The sequence below is a fragment of the Oncorhynchus nerka genome, linkage group LG15 (genome assembly GCF_034236695.1).
Source record: "Oncorhynchus nerka isolate Pitt River linkage group LG15, Oner_Uvic_2.0, whole genome shotgun sequence".
In the NCBI taxonomy this organism is placed as follows: Eukaryota; Metazoa; Chordata; class Actinopteri; order Salmoniformes; family Salmonidae; genus Oncorhynchus; species Oncorhynchus nerka.
In genome coordinates this window covers 53,281,665-53,303,988 of record NC_088410.1, presented here as the reverse complement: position 1 = coordinate 53,303,988, position 22,324 = coordinate 53,281,665, and the positions used below count along the sequence as shown (strand labels likewise).

At 40.5% G+C, this 22,324-nt stretch overlaps 1 protein-coding gene across 1 annotated transcript; it reads right to left on the bottom strand.

The window, feature by feature from the left end:
- Positions 1-15,383: 15,383 nt before the first annotated feature.
- LOC115143647 (odorant receptor 131-2-like) lies at positions 15,384-16,520 on the bottom strand. Its single transcript, XM_029684126.2, has one exon. The coding sequence runs from the start codon at positions 16,440-16,442 to the stop codon at positions 15,447-15,449; it is 996 nt and encodes a 331-aa protein (XP_029539986.1). The 5' UTR covers positions 16,443-16,520; the 3' UTR covers positions 15,384-15,446.
- Positions 16,521-22,324: the final 5,804 nt, after the last annotated feature.

Below are 22,324 nucleotides of genomic sequence, written 5' to 3'. Positions count from 1 at the left end.
TATTCTTGGGGTCATTGTCCATTTGGAAGACCCATTTGCGACCAAGCTTTAACTGATGTCTTGAGATGTTGCTTCAATATATACACATCATTTCCCATCCTCATGATGCCATCTATTTTGTGAAGTGCATCAGTCCCTCCTGCAGCAAAGCAACCCCACAACATGATCCTGCCACCCCTGTGCTTCACGGTTGGGATGGTGTTCTTCGACTTGCAAGCCCCCCACATTGCCTCCAAACATAACGATGGTCATTATGGCCAAACAGTTCTATTTTTGTTTCATCAGACCAGAGGACATTTCTCCAAAAAGTACGATCTTTGTCCCCGTGTGCAGTCGCTAAGCCTGGCTTTTTTTAATGGCTGTTTTGGAGGAGTGTCTTCTTACTTGCTGAGCAGTCTTTCAGGTTATGTCGATATAGGACTTGTTTTACTGTGGATATAGACACTTTTGTACCTGTTTCCTCCAGCATCTTCACAAGGTCCTTTGCTGTTGTTCTGGGATTGGTTTGCACTTTTCATACCTGAGTGGTATGACGGCTGCGTGGTCCCATGGTGTTTCTACTTGCATACTATTGTTTGTACAGATGAATGTGGTACCTTCAGGCATTTTGAAATTGCTCTCAAGGATGATCCAGACTTGTGGAGGTCCGCAATTTTTTTTCTGAGGTCTTGGCTGATTTCTTTTGATTTTCCCATGATGTCAAGAAAGGAGGACTGATTTTGAAGGTAGGCCTCGAAATACATCCACAGATACATCCCCAATTGACTCAAATTATGTCAATTAGCCTATCGTAAGCTTCTAAAGCCATGACATCATTTTCTGGATTTTTCCAAGCTGTTTAAAGGCCCAGTCAACTTAGTGTATGTAAACTTCTGACCCACTGGAATTGTGATACAGTGAGTTATGATTTCACTTATAAGTCTGTAAACAATTGTTGGAAACATTATTTGTGTCATGCACACAGTAGATGTCCTAACCGACTTGCCAAAACTATAGTTTGTTTAACAAGATATTTGTGGAGTGGTTGAAAAACGAGTTTTAATGACTCCAACCTAAGTGTATGTAAACTTCCGACTTCAACTGTATGTTCAACATAGGAGGGCCAAGCACAGGAAGCAGCTCTTTCAGAAGTTTAGTTGGAATAGGGTCCAGTATGCAGCTTGAAGGTTTAGAGGCCATGATTATTTTCAACATTGTGTCAAGAGATATAGTACTAAAACACTTGAGTTTCTCCCTTGATCCTAGGTCCTAGCAGATTTGTGCAGACTGAGTTTAGGAGGAATACGCAGATTTAAAGAGGAGTCCATAATTTGCTTTCTAATGATCATGATCTTTTCCTCAAATAACTTCATGAATGTATCACTGCTGAATAACACATGTGCCTAGTGAATTATCCTTGGAACTAATAAGCATATGAACTCACCAGCAGCACATAAACGCCACAATTGTAGCTGTCTCTTTGCTTGGTGTGTGGTATTGTTGTCGCCTGCCAGGGAACATTGCTGAACACAAGATTGTGTGCCGGTTCTGTGGGTTCGTTCCTCAAACCAGTATCTGTTTGGGTAAGAAAACATGAATGGTTTATACATAGGCTATGACATGCTCTCCTCACAACATTCATGCACCTGCATAGTGTCGCATAACACATGAATGGCTAGTCACGATTGAGACGGCATGCTTGAACGGAAATCAATAATGCTTCATAATTATCTCTTCATAGCCTACAACATTTATAACATGAACACATTAAGTCATGAATATGCAACTGGACTATAAAATTGACAATAGTGTCAACATTGACAGGTCAACTTAACATTATGAATAGTATGCCGGACATTGGAGAAATGGTTGAAGAATCTTTTTGCCAGACCATACAATAGATGTACCCTGTGGTGGAAAAAGTACCCAATTGTCATACTTGACTACAAGTAAAGATGCATTAATAGAAAATTACTGAAGTAAAAGTGATAGTCACCCAGTAAAATACTACTTGAGTAAATGTCTAAAAGTGTTTGGTTTTAAATATACTTAAGTAGTAGTGGTTAAGGGCGCTGTTCTGCAGCGCCAGCTGTGCCACCAGAGACTCTAGGTTCGCGCCCAGGCTCTGTCGTAACCGGCCACGACCGGGAGGTCCGTGGGGCAACGAACAATTGGCCTAGCATTGTCCGGGTTAGGGAGGGTTTGGCTGGTAGGGAAATCCTTGTCTCATCTCGCAGTGCGCGCTAACCAAGGTTGCCAGGTGCACGGTGTTTCCTCCGACACATTGGTGCAGCTGGTTTCCGGGTTGGATGGCGCTGTGGTAAGCAGTGCGGCTTGGTTGGGTTGTGTATCGGAGGACGCATGACTTTCAACCTTCGTCTCGTACGGGAGTTGTTGCGATGAGACAAGATAGTAGCTACTAAACAATTGGATACCACGAAATTGTGGAGAAAAAGGGGTAAAATTTAAAAATAAATTTTAAAAAAACTGGCAGAGGAATAAACAAAAATATTTAGTTTTATTTGAGGACCAGAGTTACGAATCCCTTTTTGGCCCGGCAGCCTAGGGGGGGGGGGGGGGTAATATAACGCATGCAAATTATAATAGTGACAAAGTAAAAGTGTGAATGAAAAACCACAGACAACTCAATTACCGTCAAACACACGGTAAAGGGGCTGAGTTGGACCCAAGACAAGAAACAAATATCCAAAAACACCCCTAAGCTAGATGAGCCTACTACTAACTAACTATACAGCTAACTAACTAAAAATACAGTGGGTGGTCTGCCCAGTTCTACCTAGTGTTCTTAGACAAAGTAGTCCTTGTCTTGGTTCCCCCTTTTCCCACCAGCTAAAACAAACAAGAGAACTACCGAGAGATTGTATGACAGATATTGACAGAGAGATTGAGCTCCTGAGAAAACAACTGATTGGGGTTTTAAACCAAGGGAAAGGAAATGTGATAGGGTAAGGGAAAAGGAGGAGGTGTGTCTTAATTGATGACTGCATGTTGACTGATTGGGGAATGATGATTGCCACCTGTGAGGGAAGAAGGAGAGAAAAGAAATACACACACACACACACACAGGATACACACACAGAATACCTGTATCGTAACAACCAGGATGTTGACAACTGTGCCATACAGATTGCAAAATAGTTGGGAAGAGATTTTTGTTGTACTGATTCCATGGTACAGGGTGTAGGAGTTGATATATAAAACAACATAAAATTCAAGACTGTGCTTTACAGCTAAAATTATATAGAATTCTTGCCACCAACAAAATGTTGAATATTTGGGGCATAAAATCATCGAAGCTCTGCAGATTTTGTTGTGAGGATACAGAATCAGTAAAGACATGGGTAAAATGCCAGAAGGTCCAGACCATATATTATTGGGGTGGGCTGGTAAATAAAGAAATATATACAGTGCATTCGGAAAGTGTTCTGACCCCTTCCCCTTTTCCACATTTTGTTACGTTAATTTTTTTTTTAAATAATTCAATCCTCAATTTACACACAATACACCATAATGACAAAGCGAAAAAATGGGTTCTTAGACATTTCTGAAAATGAATAAAAATACATAAACCTTATTTACATAGGTATTCCGACCCTTTTCTATGAGACGTGAAATTCAGCTCAGGTGCATCCGGTTTCCACTGTGGTAAATTCAATTGATTGGACATGATTTGGAAAGGCACACATACATACATACATATATATATATACACAGTGCGTTGCGAAAGTATTCGGCACACTTGAACTTAGCGACCTTTTGCCACATTTCAGGCTTCAAAACATAAAGATATAAAACTGTATTTTTTTGTGAAGAATCAACAACAAGTGGGACACAATCATGAAGTGGAACGACATTTATTGGATATTTAAAACTTTTTTAACAAATCAAAACTGAAAAATTGGGCGTGCAAAATTATTCAGCCCCCTTAAGTTAATACTTTGTAGCGCCACCTTTTGCTGCGATTACAGCTGTAAGTCGCTTGGGGTATGTCTCTATCAGTTTTGCACATCGAGAGACTGACATTTTTTCCCATTCCTCCTTGCAAAACAGCTCAAGCTCAGTGAGGTTGGATGGAGAGCATTTGTGAACAGCAGTTTTCAGTTCTTTCCACAGATTCTCGATTGGATTCAGGTCTGGACTTTGACTTGGCAATTCTAACACCTGGATATGTTTATTTTTGAACCATTCCATTGTAGATTTTGCTTTATGTTTTGGATCATTGTCTTGTTGGAAGACAAATCTCCATCCCAATCTCAGGTCTTTTGCAGACTCCATCAGGTTTTCTTCCAGAATGGTCCTGTATTTGTCTCCATCCATCTTCCCATCAATTTTAACCATCTTCCCTGTCCCTGCTGAAGAAAAGCAGGCCCAAACCATGATGCTGCCACCACCATGTTTGACAGTGGGGATGGTGTGTTCAGGGTGATGAGCTGTGTTGCTTTTACGCCAAACATAACGTTTTGCATTGTTGCCAAAAAGTTCAATTTTGGTTTCATCTGACCAGAGCACCTTCTTCCACATGTTTGGTGTGTCTCCCAGGTGGCTTTTGGCAAACTTTAAACGACACTTTTTATGGATATCTTTAAGAAATGTCTTTCTTCTTGCCACTCTTCCATAAAGGCCAGATTTGTGCAATATACGACTGATTGTTGTCCTATGGACAGAGTCTCCCACCTCAGCTGTAGATCTCTGCAGTTCATCCAGAGTGATCATGGGCCTCTTGGCTGCATCTCTGATCAGTCTTCTCCTTGTATGAGCTGAAAGTTTAGAGGGACGGCCAGGTCTTGGTAGATTTGCAGTGGTCTGATACTCCTTCCATTTCAATATTATCGCTTGCACAGTGCTCCTTGGGATGTTTAAAGCTTGGGAAATCTTTTTGTATCCAAATCCGGCTTTAAACTTCTTCACAACAGTATCTCGGACCTGCCTGGTGTGTTCCTTGTTCTTCATGATGCTCTCTGCGCTTTTAACAGACCTCTGAGACTATCACAGTGCAGGTGCATTTATACGGAGACTTGATTACACACAGGTGGATTGTATTTATCATCATTAGTCATTTAGGTCAACATTGGATCATTCAGAGATCCTCACTGAACTTCTGGAGAGAGAGTTTGCTGCACTGAAAGTAAAGGGGCTGAATAATTTTGCACGCCCAATTTTTCAGTTTTTGGTTTGTTAAAAAAGTTTGAAATATCCAATAAATGTCGTTCCACTTCATGATTGTGTCCCACTTGTTGTTGATTCTTCACAACAAAAATACAGTTTTATATCTTTATGTTTGAAGCCTGAAATGTGGCAAAAGGTCGCAAAGTTCAAGGGGGCCGAATACTTTCGCAAGGCACTGTATATATATACATACACACAGCTGAAGTCAGAAGCTTACATACACCTTAGCCAAATATCCTCTGTCAGGAGGAATGGGCCAAAATTCACCCAACTTATTGCGAGAAGCTTGTGGAAGGCTACCCAAAACGTTTGACCCAAATTAAACAATTTAAAGGCAATGGTGCCAAATAGTAATTGTGTGTACGTAAACTTCTGACCCACTGGGAATGTGATGAAAAAAATAAAAGCTGAAAAATAATTCTCTATTATTCTGACATTTCACATTCTTAAAATAAAGTGGTGATCCTAACTGACCTAAGACATGGCATTTTTACTAGGATTAAATGTGAGGAATTGTGAAAAACTGTTTAAATATATTTGGCTAAAGTGTATGTAAACTTCCGACTACAACTGTAGGTATATGCATACAATCAGAGGTAAAGTGGCTGAGCAGCAGGATACAAAATAAATAAAATAGTAGCAGCAACGTATGGTGCGTTTGTTAGGAGAGAGTGAACTGCTCCCGCATGAACAAAGGAATCTACAGTACCAGTCAAAAGTTTGGACACCAACTCATTCAAGGGTTTTTCTTTTCACTATTTTATACATTTTAGAATAAATAGTGAAGACATCAAAACTATGAAATAACACATATGGAATCACGTAGTAACCAAAAAACTTTAACAAATCAAAATATATTTGAGATTCTTCAAAGTAGCCAGCCTTTGTTTGCCTTGATGACAGCTTTGGACACTCTTGGCATTCTCTCAGCCAGCTTCACTTGGAATGCTAATCCATGCTCCATGCTCTAGCTAGCTAACTAGCTATAACTTGCAATGAAAACGACTTTCTGACAAATTTAGAAACGTATAATATCTGAAACTATAGCAAGACTCTTACCCGTATACAGTGGCTTGCGAAAGTATTCACCCCCTTGGCATTTTTCCTATTTTGTTGCCTTACCTGGAATTAAAATAGACTTTGTGTGGGTTTGTATCATTTGATTTACACAACACTTTGAAGATCGAGAATATTTTTTATTGTGAAGAAAACAAGAAATAAGACAAAGAAAACTGAACTTGAGCGTGCATAACTATTCACCACCCCAAAGTCAATCATTTGTAGAGCCACCTTCTGCAGCAATTACAGCTGCAAATCTCTTGGGGTATGTCTCTAAAAGCTTGGCACATCTAGCCACTGGGATTTTTTGCCCATTCTTCAAGGCAAAACCGCTCCAGCTTCTTCAAGTTGGATGGGTTCTACTGGTGTACAGCAACTTTAAGTCATTCCACAGGTTCTCAATTGGATTGAAGTCTGGGCCATTCCAAGACATTTAAATGTTTCCCCTTAAACCACTTGAGTGTTGCTTTAGCAGTATGCTTAGGGTCATTATCCTGCTGGAAGGTGAACCTCCGTCCCAGTCTCAAATCTCTGGAACACTGAAACAGCTTTCCCTCAAGAATTTCCTTGTATTTAGTGCCATCCATCATTCCTTCCATTCTGACCAGTTTCTCAGTCCCTGCCAATGATGTTCTCGGGATGATGGGAGGTGTTGGGTTTGCGCCAGACATAGCGTTTTTCTTGATGGCCAAAAACCTAAATTTGAGTCTCATCTGACCAGAGACCCTCCTTCCATATGCTTGGGGTCTCCCACATGCCTTTTGGTGAACACCAAATGTGTTTGCTCATTTTCTTCTTTAAGCAATGGCTTTTCTTCTGGCCACTCTTCCATAAAGCCCAGCTCTGTGGAGTGTACGGCTTAAAGTAGTCCTAAAGACAGATACTCCAATCTCTGCTGTGGCACAGCAGAGATGCCTTCCTTGCCTGGTCCGGGAGAGCTCCTTGGTCTTCATGATGCCGCTTGCTTGGTGGTGTTGCATACTCTGGGGCCTTTCAGAACAGGTGTATATACAGTGGGGCGAACAAGTATTTGATGCACTCCCGAATTTGCAGGTTTTCCAACTTACAAAGCATGTAGAGGTCTGTAATTTTTTATCATAGTTACACTTCAACTGTGAAAGACGGAATCGAAAACAAAAATCCAGAAAATCACATTGTATGATTTTTAAGTAATTAATTTGCATTTTATTGCATGACATAAGTATTTGATACATCAGAAAAGCAGAACTTAATATTTGGTACAGAAATCTTTGTTTGCAATTACAGAGATCATACCTTTCCTGTTGTTCTTGACCAGGTTTGCACACACTGCAGCAGGGATTTTGGCCCACTCCTCCATACAGACCTTCTCCAGATCCTTCAGGTTTCGGGGCTGTCGCTGTGCAATACGGACTTTCAGCTCCCTCCAAAGATTTTCTATTGGGTTCAGATCTGGAGACTGGCTAGGCCACTCCAGGACCTTTAGATGCTTCTTACGGAGCCACTCCTTAGTTGCCCTGGCTGTGTGTTTCGGGTCGTTGTCATGCTGGAAGACCCAGCCACGACCCATCTTCAATGCTCTTACTGAGGGAAGGAGGTTGTTGGCCAAGATCTCGCGATACATGGCCCCACCCATCCTCCCCTCAATATGGTGCAGTCGTCCTGTCCCCTTTGCAGAAGAGCATCCCCAAAGAATGATGTTTCCACCTCCATGCTTCACGGTTGGGATGGTGTTCTTGGGGTTGTACTCATCCTTCTTCTTCCTCCAAACACGGCGTGTGGAGTTTAGACCAAAAAGCTCTATTTTTGTCTCATCAGACCACATGACCTTCTCCCATTCCTCCTCTGGATCATCCAGATGGTCATTGGCAAAATTCAGACGGGCCTGGACATGCGCTGGCTTGAGCAGGGGGACCTTGCGTGCGCTGCAGGATTTTAATCCATGACGGCGTAGTGTGTTACTAATGGTTTTCTTTGAGACTGTGGTCCCAACTCTCTTCAGATCATTGACCGGGTCCTGCAGTGTAGTTCTGGGCTGATCCCTCACCTTCCTCATGATCATTGATGCCCCACGAGGTGAGATCTTGCATGGAGCCCCAGACCGAGGGTGATTGACCATCATCTTGAACTTCTTCCATTTTCTAATAATTGCACCAACAGTTGTTGCCTTCTCATCAAGCTGCTTGCCTGTTGTCCTGTAGCCCATCCCAGCCTTGTGCAGGTCTACAATTTTATCCCTGATGTCCTTACACAGCTCTCTGGTCTTGGCCATTGTGGAGAGGTTGGAGTCTGTTTGATTGAGTGTGTGGACAGGTGTCTTTTATACAGGTAACGAGTTCAAACAGGTGCAGTTAATACAGGTAATGAGTGGAGAACAGGGGGGCTTCTTAAAGAAAAACTAACAGGTCTGTGAGAGCTGGAATTTTACTGGTTGGTAGGTGATCAAATACTTATATCATGCAATAAAATGCTAATTAATTACTTAAAAATCATACAATCTGATTTTCTGGATTTTTGTTTTAGATTCCGTCTCTCAAATTTGAAGTGTACCTATGTTAAAAATTACTGACCTCTACATGCTTTGTGAGTAGGAAAACCTGCAAAATCAGCAGTGTATCAAATACTTGTTCTCCCCACTGTATACTGAGATCATGTGACAGATCATGTTATACCCCGCCCCACCCTGGGGCGGCAGGGTAGCCTAGTGGTTAGAGTGTTGGACTAGTAACATGAAGGTGGCAAGTTCAAACCCCTGAGCTGACAAGGTACAAATCTGTCGTTCTGCCCCTGAACAGGCAGTTAACCCACTGTTCCCACTAGGCCGTCATTGAAAATAAGATTTTGTTCTTAACTGACTTGCCTAGTTAAATAAAGGTAAAATAAATACTTAGATTGCATACAGGTGGACTTTATTTAACTAATTATGTGACTTCTGAAGGTAATTGGTTGCACCAGATCCATAGTAAAGGTACATATGCACATTTTATTTGTATTTTTTTTACTTCACTTCACCATTTCGACTATTTTGTGGCATGAAATCCAAATATAAATCCATTTAAATGACAGGTTGTAATGCAAAAAAATAGGAAAAACGCCAAGGGGGATGAATACTTTTGCAAGGCACTGTACATGGATGAATGCTTCCCGGCAGACTGCAACCCCTTTCATTAGTCCTGTGTCATTCCATTTTTATTGTTTCGCTTACTTGGCCCACTGTGTCAAAGTCACTCTGGTTGAGAGCAGTAGCAACGCATTTGCAGTTCTCCATGGCTAACATTATATCTTTAGAAAATACTGCAGTAGAAAGGTATCTACACACAACGAGCAGCTCCATTTTATAGACAGATGCTACACAGCAGACCAATCCGAAACTCATCTCTCGGAATGTCCAGCCCATTCATTATTTCAGCCAATCATGGCTAGCGGGAAGGTTCCTGACTTTTTCTGTGGCTAAACCAACCAGGCTAGGAATTTAACGACTTTATTCGTATTTACAGATGGCATACACGTTTGTTATGTAAGCACATGAAAGTTTACATTTTCCAGAAGGCAATTCTGCCAAAAATGTTTTTTTGATAAATAATAATAAATGTTTAAATGCCTCTCCTGTGAAGTCGTGACTCTAGTGTGACTCTAGTTTCCTGAAACGAGTCACAATTTGACAAGCACTTGATAATGCCTTGAATTTCCCAGCGGCAAATACATCATTCACAAGTCATAGGCTAATATTGTCACCATCAGACTATTTTTGATTTAATCTCATCTTTACATATACTAAATAATATTATGCATTCGGAAAGTATTCAGACAGCCTTACTGTTACCCCCAAAAATTACATTACAGCCTTATTCTAAAATGTATTAAAGCTTTAAAAACATGTATCTACATACAATACCCCATAATGACAAAGCAAAAAAACGTTTTTTTAGAAATATTCAGACCCTTTACTCAGTACTTTGTTGAAGGACCTTTGGAAGCGATTTCAGCCACAAGTCGTATTGGGTATGACACTACAACCTTGGCACAACTGTATTTGGGCAGTTTCTCCCATTCTTCTCTTGCAGATCCTCTCAAGCTCTGTCAGGTTGGATGGAGAGCTTCGCTGCACAGCTATTTCCAGGTTTCTCCAGAGATGTTAGAAAAGGTTCATGTCCAGGCTCTGGCTGGGCCACTCAAGGACATTCAGAGACACTCCTGCGTTGTCTTGGATGTGTGCTTAGGGTTGTTGTCCTGTTGGAAGGTGAACCTTCTCCCCAGTCTGTCCTGAGTGCTCTGGAGCAGGTTATCATCAAGGATCGCTGTACTTTTCTCCGTTCATCTTTCCTTCAAACCTGACTAGTCTCCCAGTCCCTGCCGCTGAAAAACATTCCCACAGCATAATGCTGCCACCACCATGTTTCACCGTAGGCATGGTGGCAAGTTTCCTCCAGACATGACACTTGCCATTCAGGCCAAAGATTTCAATCTTGGTTTCATCCGATCAGAGAATCTTGTTTCATGGCTTTGTTTTTGCTCTGACATGCTCTGTCAACTGTGGGACCGTATAGAAAGGTGTGTGTGCCTTTCCAAATCATGTCCAATCAGTTGAATTTACCACAGCTGGACTCCAATCAGGGTGTAGAAACATCTCAAGGATGATCAATGTAAACAGGATTCACCTGAGCTCAATTTCGAGTCTCAGAGCACAGGGTCTGAATACTTACATAAATAAGGCATTTCTGGTTTTTATTTGTAATAAATTCACAAATTCTAAAAACCTGTTTTTGCTTTGTCATTATTGGGTATTGTGTGTAGATTGATGAGAATTTTTATTTATTTAAACATTTTAGAATAAGGCTGTAACGTAACAAAATGTGGAAAGAGTGAAGGGGTCTGAATACTTTCCGAATGCACTGTATGTGTGAAATTGGTTTGGATTTAAAATGGACCATTATCATGCACCTGTCTCCAGGCACGGGAAAAAAATTTCATCTATGCACTTAAATAGCGACTGGAGGAAGCTATTCCTTTACTTAATTTGCATTGCCCTCCTGTTGTAAAGAGATGCATTGTACTTAATATTAGGAAAGTTGATAAATAAATATAATAGGCCTAGCATATAGAAAGCCGATGGGATCCTCTTTTTCATGGAGGCAATCACTCTGTTTTCTCACAATCTTTTATTTAAGCTTTATTTAACTAGTCAAGTCAGTTAATTACATTGATGGCCTACCCTGGCCAAGCCCTAACCCAGATGACTCTGGGCCAATTGTGCGCTGCCCTATGGGACTCCCAATCACGGCCGGTTGTGAAACAGCCTGGAATGGAACTAGGTCTGTAGTGACGCCTCTAGCACTGAGATGCGGTGCCTTAGACCGCTGTGCCATATCCTATAGAAATTTTGTGCAACATGGGCTCTCATGAAGTGTTTGATTTAGATTTCCGAAACATTTGCATTGATATCAGAGTGATTAGAGGAACAATGGAGTGCTGAGTACCAGGCAGTTAGCAAGTTTGGTAGGCTACTAATGACCATCCGCTGCATCAGCGCTTGGAGAAGCCTAATTAACATGACTAAACGGTCACGCGGAAGTTGACTGCCATCATGACTCGTGACCGCTGGTGTGTTGGTCATATGGTCACCGTAACAGCCCTACCCATAACATAATGCAGACACCACTAAGCTTGAAAATATGGAGTGATACTAAGTAATGTGTTCTATTGGATTTGCTCCATACATTGTGCTTTGTATTCAGGATAAAATGTTAATTGCTTAGCCAAAGTTTTGACAGTATTACTTTAGTGCCTTGTTGCAAATAGGATGCATGTTTTTGAATATTTTTTTATTCTGTACGGGCTTCCTTTTCACTCTGTCAATTATGTTAGTATTGTGTAATAACTAATACTGTTAATCCATCCTCAGCTTTCTCCTATCACAGCCATTAATAAAAGGCTATAAGTAACATAAAACAACCCCCATCAAAAACCAATTTACGGCTGTCCGCATCTGCGTCGGAAGGTCGCCGAGCGACAGTGGTGTTTTTGTCAGACCATGAGATATCCTGAAAATCAGCCTTCTTACGAAAACGTCTGTAGCGTTCGAATCCTTTGGGCTACAAACTAATATGACCCCACGTTGGAAAGGGGAGACTCTCACAAACATGATAATGGTTGGTCTACGACACCAAACAGTGCCACTGGACTCTCTGAATTTAAACCATACAAATGAATGGAAGTATGGAGGTAGTTTTGTGCCAACAAAAATATATACACTGCTGAAAAAAATAAAGGGAACACTAAAATAACACATCCTAGATCTGAATGAATGAAATATACTTATTAAATACTTTTTTCTTTGCATAGTTGAATGTGCTGACAACAAAATCACACAAAAATGATCAATGGAAATCAAATTTGGAGTCACACTCAAAATTAAAGTGGAAAACCACACTACAGGCTGATCCAACTTTGATGTAATGTCCTTAAAACAAGTCAAAATAAGGCTCAGTAGTGTGTGTGGCCTCCACGTGCCTGTATGACCTCCCTACAATGCCTGGGCATGCTCCTGATGAGGTGGCGGGTGGTCTCCTGAGGGATCTCCTCCCAGACCTGGACTAAAGCATCCGCCAACCCCTGGACAGTCTGTGGTGCAACGTGGCGTTGGTGGATGGAGCGAGACATGATGTCCCAGATGTGCTCAATTGGATTCAGGTCTGGGAAACGGGCGGGCCAGTCCATAGCACCAATGCCTTCCTCTTGCAGGAACTGCTGACACACTCCAGCCACATGAGGTCTAGCATTGTCTTGCATTAGGAGGAACCCAGGGCCAACCGCACCAGCATATGGTCTCACAAGGGGTCTGAGGATCTCATCTCGGTACCTAATGGCAGTCAGGCTACCTCTGGCGAGCACATGGAGGGCTGTGCGGCCCCCCAAAGAAATACCACCCCACACCATGACTGACCCACCGCCAAACTGGTCATGCTTGAGGATGTTGCAGGCAGCAGAACGTTCTCCACGGCGTCTCCAGACTGTCACGTCTGTCACATGTGCTCAGTGTGAACCTGCTTTCATCTGTGAAGAGCACAAGGCGCCAGTGGCGAATTTGCCAATCCTGGTGTTCTCTGGCAAATGCCAAACGTCCTGCACGGTGTTGGGCTGTAAACACAACCCCCACCTGTGGACGTCGGGCCTTTATACCACCATCATGGAGTCTTTTTCTGACCATTTGAGCAGACACACGCACATTTGTGGCCTGCTGGAGGTAATTTTGCAGGGCTCTGGCAGTGCTCCTCCTGCTCCTCCTTGCACAAAGGCGGAGGTAGCGGTCCTGCTGCTGGGTTGTTGCCCTCCTACGGCCTCCTCCACGTCTCCTGGTGTACTGGCCTGTCTCCTGGTAGCACCTCCATGTTCTGGACACTACGCTGACAGACACAGCAAACCTTCTTGCCACAGCTCACATTGATGTGCCATCCTGGATGAGCTGCACTACCTGAGCCACTTGTGTGGGTTGTAGACTCCATCTCATTCTACCACTAGAGTGAATGCACCGCCAGCATTCAAAAGTGACCAAAACATCAGCCAGAAGCATATGAACTGAGAAGTGGTCTGGTCACCACCTGCAGAACCACTCCTTTATTGGGGGTGTCTTGCTAAATGCCTATAATTTCCACCTGTTGTCTATTCCATTTGCACAACAGCATGTGAAATTTATTGTCAATCAGTGTTGCTTCCTAAGTGGACAGTTTGATTTCACAGAAGTGTGATTGACTTGGAGTTACATTGTGTTGTTTAAGTGTTCCCTTTATTTTTTTGAGCAGTGTATTTTCCTGAGCTTTCTTATATCTCCTAGACATAGGACATGCATTTTAAAACATTATGATTTATTTTGTAAATGTATGAATGTGTTATTCAGTACATTTCTATGGGCTGTAGTAGTAAAGGCCAAATAAAATATTTTATCAAATAACTTTTGCATATTATTGTACACCCAAAGGGGTCCTAAAATTCCAAATCAAATAGCTAAATGATCCATGGTATGGCCACCTTAAAACAATTCCATATTTTAGCTTACTAGAATTTTAACCCATCTACCAATAGGTACCCTTGGCGAGGCATTGAAAAAGCTCTCTGGTCTTTGTGGTTGAACCTGTGCTTGAAATTCACTGCTTGACTGTGGAACCTTACAGATAATTGTGTGTGATGGGTACAAAGATGGTGTAGTCATTCAACAATCCTATTAAACACTATTATTCCATGTCCATGCTTTTTATGTGACTTGTTAAGAATGTTTTTACTCCTGAACTTATTTAGGCTTGCCGTAACATAAGAATACTTATTGACTCAATACATTTCAGCTTTTTATTTTTTACATTTTTATTTTTTATCAGTGACACAATCAGAACATTTTTAAAGCCATTTTAAATTCCGAATAACACAACAAAATGTGGAAGAAAAAGTCAAGGGGTGTGAACTTTCTGAAGGCACTGGTGTGTATACATGCATACATGCTGAGTGTACAAAACATTAAGGACACCTTCCTAATGTTGAGTTAGAGCCCCCCTTTTGCCCTCAGAACAGTCTAAATTCGTCAGGGCATAGACTCTATAAAGTGTCAAAAGCATTCTACAGGGATGCCTGCCAATGTTGACTCCAATGCTTCCCACAGTTGTCAAGTTGGCTGGATGTCATTTGGGTGGTGGGCCATTCTTAATACACACAGGAAACTGTTAAGCATTAAGAACCTAGTTCAAAGGCACTTAAATCTTTTGTCTTGCCCATTCACCCTCTGAATGGCACACAGACAATCCATGTCTCAATTGTCTCAAAGCTTACAAATTCTTCTTTAATCTGTTTCCTCCCTTTATCTACAATGAAGGGGATTTAACAAGTGACATCAATAAGGGATCATAGCTTTCATCTGGATTCACCTGGTTAGTCTCATGGAAAGAGCAGGTGTCCTTAATGGGGTTTTTTTACACTCAGTTGATAGATAGCTATTGAATTACACATTTTTTCTTCCACATTTTCATTACAATTCAGCTTGCTGCCATAATTATTTGGTGAAGAACAATAAAACCCTTTATCTCTATATATATATATCTTTATATATATATACACACACACATATATATATATATATATATATATATATATATATATATATATATATATATATATATATATCATGAGAAAATGAATTTAGTTACACACCTTTCAAAATAAACCACTGAAAATATAGAGTATATACACATGGAGAAGAATTATCCTGCTATGTGATCTATAAAGACCTTTTCCCTTGGCTGGTGGTGTTTGAAAGGGACACATTTTGAGGATAAATGCTCATTCACCCGACACATCAGGTACCTCTTCAGATACTTACAAAAGGTCTGATCTCTAAGCCCATAAACTATTGGACTAATAAGCCTGGGCAAAATATGAACAATTACATAGCTAGTAAACCGGATCTCCAGCGCGTGTGTGGAAAATATATATAGCATCAGGCTGTCAATCAAAGGGCCTATGTAGGTGAACATGCACATTAACAACTGTACAGCATGAAGCAAGATGGTGTTGCGAGCCTTCCTGGCATCCGCATTCGCCGCCTTGGCAGTGAACATGATCCTGAAATACGTATAGAAAAGAGTGAACCAAACAACAGTCAGATACACAGCGTGGGAAATGTTTTTCTTCTCTATCAGGTACGGGTTGCGGAAAAGTGAGTCTCGGCTACAGAATATTTTGGAGTGGAAGAACTGAAGTGGTTCTGTGGCCAAGAGAATGAAAAGGTCAGGTAAAATTGGAATCGTGGCCATGATCCAAATGATGCCAATGAGAATGTAGGTCCTGCGCACTGTACATATCTGAGAATGGCGCAGCGGTATACATATAGCTATATAGCGCTCTAAGGCCATGGTAGCCAGGTTCACAGGAGTATTCAAAGTGGTAAAAATGGCAATCATCAAAAGAAAGCAGCAAAAAGACACATTGATTGTGAACAGGATGTAGCTTATGACATGCAGGAAGACAGCAATGGTCAATTGGATCATGTCATTGATCACCAGGTGGATGAAGAGGATGTAGCGAGGGTTGACATTGAAGGTCTCGTGTTTCAAGAAGGTGTGGACAAATGTGCCATTGATGTAGTTGATGGAGATCCACAGTGCCACCACAATAATGTTCTTTGTCAAAGCCGTGACAAACGTGTCTCTGACGTTGAGAGAGACGTGTGTGACGTTGCCATCGACTGAGAAATTCATCGCTCAATAGTTGCAACCTGTAATGCAGTAGATTAGCAATATTTGGGCTGAAATATAAGGTAAATCAGAGAGTGCTTTGTCATTTACATCCTCAAATGTTCAGATATTTACCTCATCATCCATGAGTTTTATCATACTGCTGCTATTTCTAAATCTTGCTGTAAAAATGACTTGGTTAGGTACAGTAATGTACCATCTACTCACCTTTCTAGATGTCCTCTAATCTCAAGATCAACCTGACATAATATGTGAGTCTTCATCTCTGGCATGAGTTTATATAGTATAATTTGAGTCCTGGGACTAACTTCTGACAAGGAGGGTCATTCCCTTAACACGGGCCATATTGCTCACACATACAGCTTTCCACATGAGGGTGTTGGAAAAAAAACATGATTACATGATATGGTTTAAGTGATGTTTAACTCATAATCTAATGTAACACCTTTTCCCACTTACTTTGGCTGTCATCGATTGCCCAAGACAGATTCTTTTGATATTTTCTAGCTAAATACATTCCTTTAATTGTTTTGTTTTCTGCTGCTTGCGATTTGATAAATGGTTTGATTTAATATTTGTCATTCTCACATTCAATTTCAAATCAGCATCCCTTTGAAAATAATCGGATCCCCAATGGACACATTAGAATAGATCATTCACAGCTTGTGCATAATCAAGGGAAGGCTACAAAGCCCACGCCCAAATACATTTTCATATATTCATGCTTATTGACATAGCCTAAACAAATACACTGTCTATATTCAATCTCCAATCTCCACAGTTGGATCTGTGGAGAGCCTATGCCTCTCTCGCTCAGATTTCTGGCTCACAGCCTATGAGTACATTAGATGTACATTATGTACTTATTGACCTCTGAAGAAGTCGAAGTGGGTTTAAGTTGATTCCAAATGCCACTTTAACACTATGGTTTAAACAGGTGTTATCCCTGTTACCACCAAAGTTCATCAAAATCACAATTTACACATGTTGAACATTTTGTTACATTTATTTCACCAGTTTCTTGTGGTTCCTGAATGGGGAAACATCACTGTTAATGTGTTAGTTGCTAAAGGGTGGTGACTCAAATATGAACTTCTGTAATAAAATCGCCAAAGTTGTATATCATCAGTGCTTTAGACTCCAAATAACACTGTGCAAGTCTGTTTACTACCTTAAAGGCATTTTGATACTGTAGACCATGCACTGCTTTTATAAAGGTTACACAATATTCAGCTATGTACAACTGCTATTGTTTTGTTCAACTGTCTTTCCATACATTGCTGGCATTGTTTACCGAGTGCTTAATTGCAACATGCATGTTTGCCTATGGGTTCTCTTTTCCTATTTCATTTTAAAGAGTGGAATATATTCTGTCCACTCATCTATGATTTATCACTTGATGTGATTATTAAAACATGTATTTTTCATCCAAAATGAACCAAAACAAACTCAACCATGATGCACTTAACACCCGGTGAATATACACTGTTACACTGGTTAGCATTGAAGGTGTAGTGGGCCCCACTTCAGGACCCACAGGAGGGTCATAGGTAGGCTGATATGTGCCTGGGCTTGTGCCATCATGACCATTGAGGCCAAAATAAATGATTTGATTGGCTGAACATTGTGCTCTTCAGCTCAAATTTCTGTAATCAAACCCAGTAAACCAACACATAAAGCATGGTATGAAGAGCAGCTGAATCAATACAGGTGTCTCAGGAAGTGGTTTTACTTTTAGACAGCTATATGGTATGTGCCAACACTTCCTTGTCTGAGCTCCTCTGCTTCTTCCGTTCACTTGGCAATGTTACACCAGACTGAGAACTTTTTAAAGGCCGATTGTTGTTGAAAAGCAGTTGCATATGTTTTTCCACAGCTCCTTGTGAGAGTTGAAGGCCAGACTACCTATTGGGACAATTAACATGTCTTTTACCAAGGCTTGGGGGACCATCTGACATTTCACATTCTCCAGTCTTGGCTGGGAGTCGGCAAACACGGCAATGGAAAGGGGAGCTTCGTCCCATTAGCCTTAATTAGAAGCTACTGACAAAGGTCATCCAGGGCGGGACACTTGTGGAACGACAACATGGCATCCCAGGGACTGATTAGAACATCTATGGAGATAAGAACTGAAGTTCATCACCATAAAGTATGTCTCTGTTTGCAAACAATAATGAAGGAAGATCCCACTACACATTACTTGTCAATTTAGTCCCTCGGGGGTACACGCAAACAACACTTCTCAGTCCAATTACAGGGTGACTGCTCTCTGGTTGCTATGATTCTACGAGCCGGTTCAGAGTTATGAAGAAACAACACCGAGAACAGTTCAGTCTTTATTACCATCTGTGCCAGAATAGAGTCTTCAACCATTACAGAAAAAGGTTATTAGAAAAAATACAAAAAGTACAGGTAACCAAATATAGGAGTATAAATCTTTCCTATCACATGGTCGTTTAATAAAGACTAAATAAAGAAACTAAAAGGCCCTCTTGTTCATTTACATCGCTCAGTGATATTCTCTCGGTCTCAAGAAAATGCAGTAAAATGCTTCAAAGATAGGGCAAATCAGTTCAACTGTAAAAGCTCACTCCATTTAAAATAAATGATAAACAGGGTGGTTCGAGCCCTGAACGCTGATTGGCTGACAGCTGTGGTATATCATACCATTTACCACGGGTATGACTAAACATGTAGTTTTACTTCTCTAATTACATTGGCAACCAGTTCATAATAGCAGTAAGGCACCTTGTGGGTTTGTGATATATGGCCAATATACCACGGCTAAGGGCTATGTCCAGGCACACCGCGTTGTGTCATGCGTAAGAACATATACCACACCTCCTCGGGGCTTATTGCTTAAGTAAACCACAGCAAAAGTTGGGCGTAAACTTCCTTTCCTTTGTGGTGGTATTTTGATTTCACATAATATACCAGTATATTCATGACCTCATTCAACTTCATAAATAGTTACAAAGTAAGACAATCAATGTGATCTTAATTACTCAATTAGGATGTATTTTTGGAGCTCAAATTCATACAGAACTTTCTCATCCTCTTGACAGTAATGTTTTGCTGTGATCTAGGTAATTTTGTGATGCTTGGTTTCACTTTTGTGAATCCAGAAACCCTCATTTTGTATTCTTTACGACTCTCCTATCATTTATTCCTCTAAAAATATTGGATTATATTACTTTCTATGAGAAAATGCGTCCGAATTTGAAGTGGTAATAATACTTATTAATTATTTTTTCCCCCAGTTATTTACTGCTGGTATCAAACTTGCTATAAACACATTACATTAACAAACCATATAAAACATATTAAGGATAAATGGAGCACAAATAAAAACCGTCTGGTGTGACAATGGAAAAATACTGTGTATTTAAGACGCACTATGGAGACATCGCACCGGCATTTCCTGGTTGCTAAAATTCTAATAGTTTGCCTAATTTAAGTTCATAGTGACATTATAGTGTAGAGCATCATTGTACCATGTAAACCGTTGTGAAATATATTTTCCATAACCAATAATATTTTATTTTCAGCTGTTTGAAGATGTACAAAAATGAAAGTAAAAAGACACAAACAAAACTTTAAAACGGGAAGCATAGAACCGATCTACCAGCTTCTTAGACTTTCAATGACAGATCTATAACTCATATTTCTATGTGAATTTGGTTGGGTGCCCAAAAAGTTGCATATTGGAGCTTTAAGTTATAAGCAATGGCTGTATTTTCTAGTTGCCTGTGCTTATGTCTACATTAAGTATGGATGTGCTTGACATGACTTAAGTCCATTGCATGTCCACATTCATGCACTGAAATAAGATATTCTACATAAAATATTGTTTTGGGTCATTTACATCATGGAAAGTCGACATTGATAGGACTTGTGTTTTTACTCTTACATTCTTGACAGGAAAATTATTCTATGCTCAAAGCATCTCCTTATTCTTGTTGGGTTACTTGAATGACATCCCTCATTTTCGTGACAGCAGCTGGTTCTCCATGTCCTCCAATTGTGCAGTCATACCCGCCAGTATAAATGGGTTAAGGAAATAAACACATCATTCAATTGTATTGTCAAATGGCCTGTATGAAAAAGTTGGGCTGAGTTTAATGATATTGTGGTGGGTAGTAGTAGAATGGGATGGCATTATCGGATTGATGTTGGGCTGAATCCTAACTTGAAAAGTGTGCACAAGATTTGGACTTTGGTATAAATTATGCATTGATGTCAATGGAAGATCTCTACAACAACTTGAGTTACAAACACACACACACACACACGTACACACACACAGGCATTAGGATTTGGGCCTACAGTATATCACTTATATGCATATTTATAAAGTATCTAAGGTAATGATAAAAAATATTCATACAGTACCAGTCAAAAGTTTGCACACTTACTCATTCAAGGGTTTTTCTTGATATTTACTATTTCCTACATTGTAGAATAATAGTGAAGACATAAAAAATATGAAATAACACATATGGAATCATGTAGTAACCAAAAAAGTGTTCAACGAATCAAAATATATTTTATATTTGAGATTCTTCAAGGCTGCCTTGATGACGGCTTAGCACACTCTTGGGAACTGGGAACTTGGAAAAATACGAGAACTTAGGAAAAATACAAAGTCAAATCATGATGTCAGTGATCTTCAGCTCAGAAAGTCGGGGCTCTAGAAACAGGCCCGAGTTCCTGAGTTGGAATTCCGAGTTCAATGACCGTTCAAAACGATTTTTCCCAGTCGGAGCTCGTTTTTTCCCTCTAGAGTTCCCAATTGTTTTGAACGCAGCAATAATCCCAACCCATACTGATTGTCATAGCTATCCACCATGCATGAATCTGCAGTTAGCTAAAGTTAACCAACAAGGCTCAGTGTTAGCTAGCTCGCTAACATTAGGCTATAACTAGCAAGGCAAATTGCTTTCTGAGATACTAATGTTACTGCACAGATCAAACAAGTAACGTTAGCTAGCTAGCCAACCGTACACTTTAATTCGCAATGAAAACAACTTTCTGACAAAATTATAAACTTATATCTGAATGTTGCTAGCTAGATTATCTTACCCGTATGCATGGATGAATGCTTCTCCCTCTCTGTCACGGATGCCATGGTTGCCCTTAGTTTGAAGATGGAATCCAGAGACAGGTGTTTTATAAAACAGCCTTCTGTGTGTTCTCTTTTTGACTTCCTCCACATTTTTGCAATCAAATGCCAGAATTCTTTCCATCTCCTTAGCTATCATACTCTGCTTCCACCGGGTATTCCACTGATTTCAAAACTCGGTCAACTTCTTCCGTAACAACAACACTGTTGATCTCCATTTCAGAAGACTATAATGTCTGATTCATTGAAAATGTTTTTACGTAAATCAGGGATTTTCTCATGTTCTGATTCATTTTCAGTCAGAGAGAGTCAGCATGGCACGATTGTCCTCCAGAAAGTGGAGGGCATTAGCAACACTTTTGCACTTCTTCATGATATCTTTCACAAAAAGCCACGGTAGAAAGGATTACCTGCACATGCTACATGGCAGACGAATCCGAACTCATCTCTCGGTATGTCCAGCCGATCCATTATCTCAGCCAATTATGGCTAGCGGAAAGGGTCCCCTTTTTCCGGGGCTAAAGGTTAGTAATTTAACAATTGTATTCGTATTTACAGATGGCATACAAGTTTGTTATTAAGGCACATGAAAGTTCACATTTTCCGGAAGGCATTTCTGCCAAAAACGCATTTTGATCAAAAATAAATGTTTCAGTTAAAATAGTTATCCTGTGAAGTTATGACGTGATTTTCCTGAAACGAGTCACATATATAGTAATTGGTCATGCTACAACAGGGAAAAGACAAGCTACAAAGTGCACCT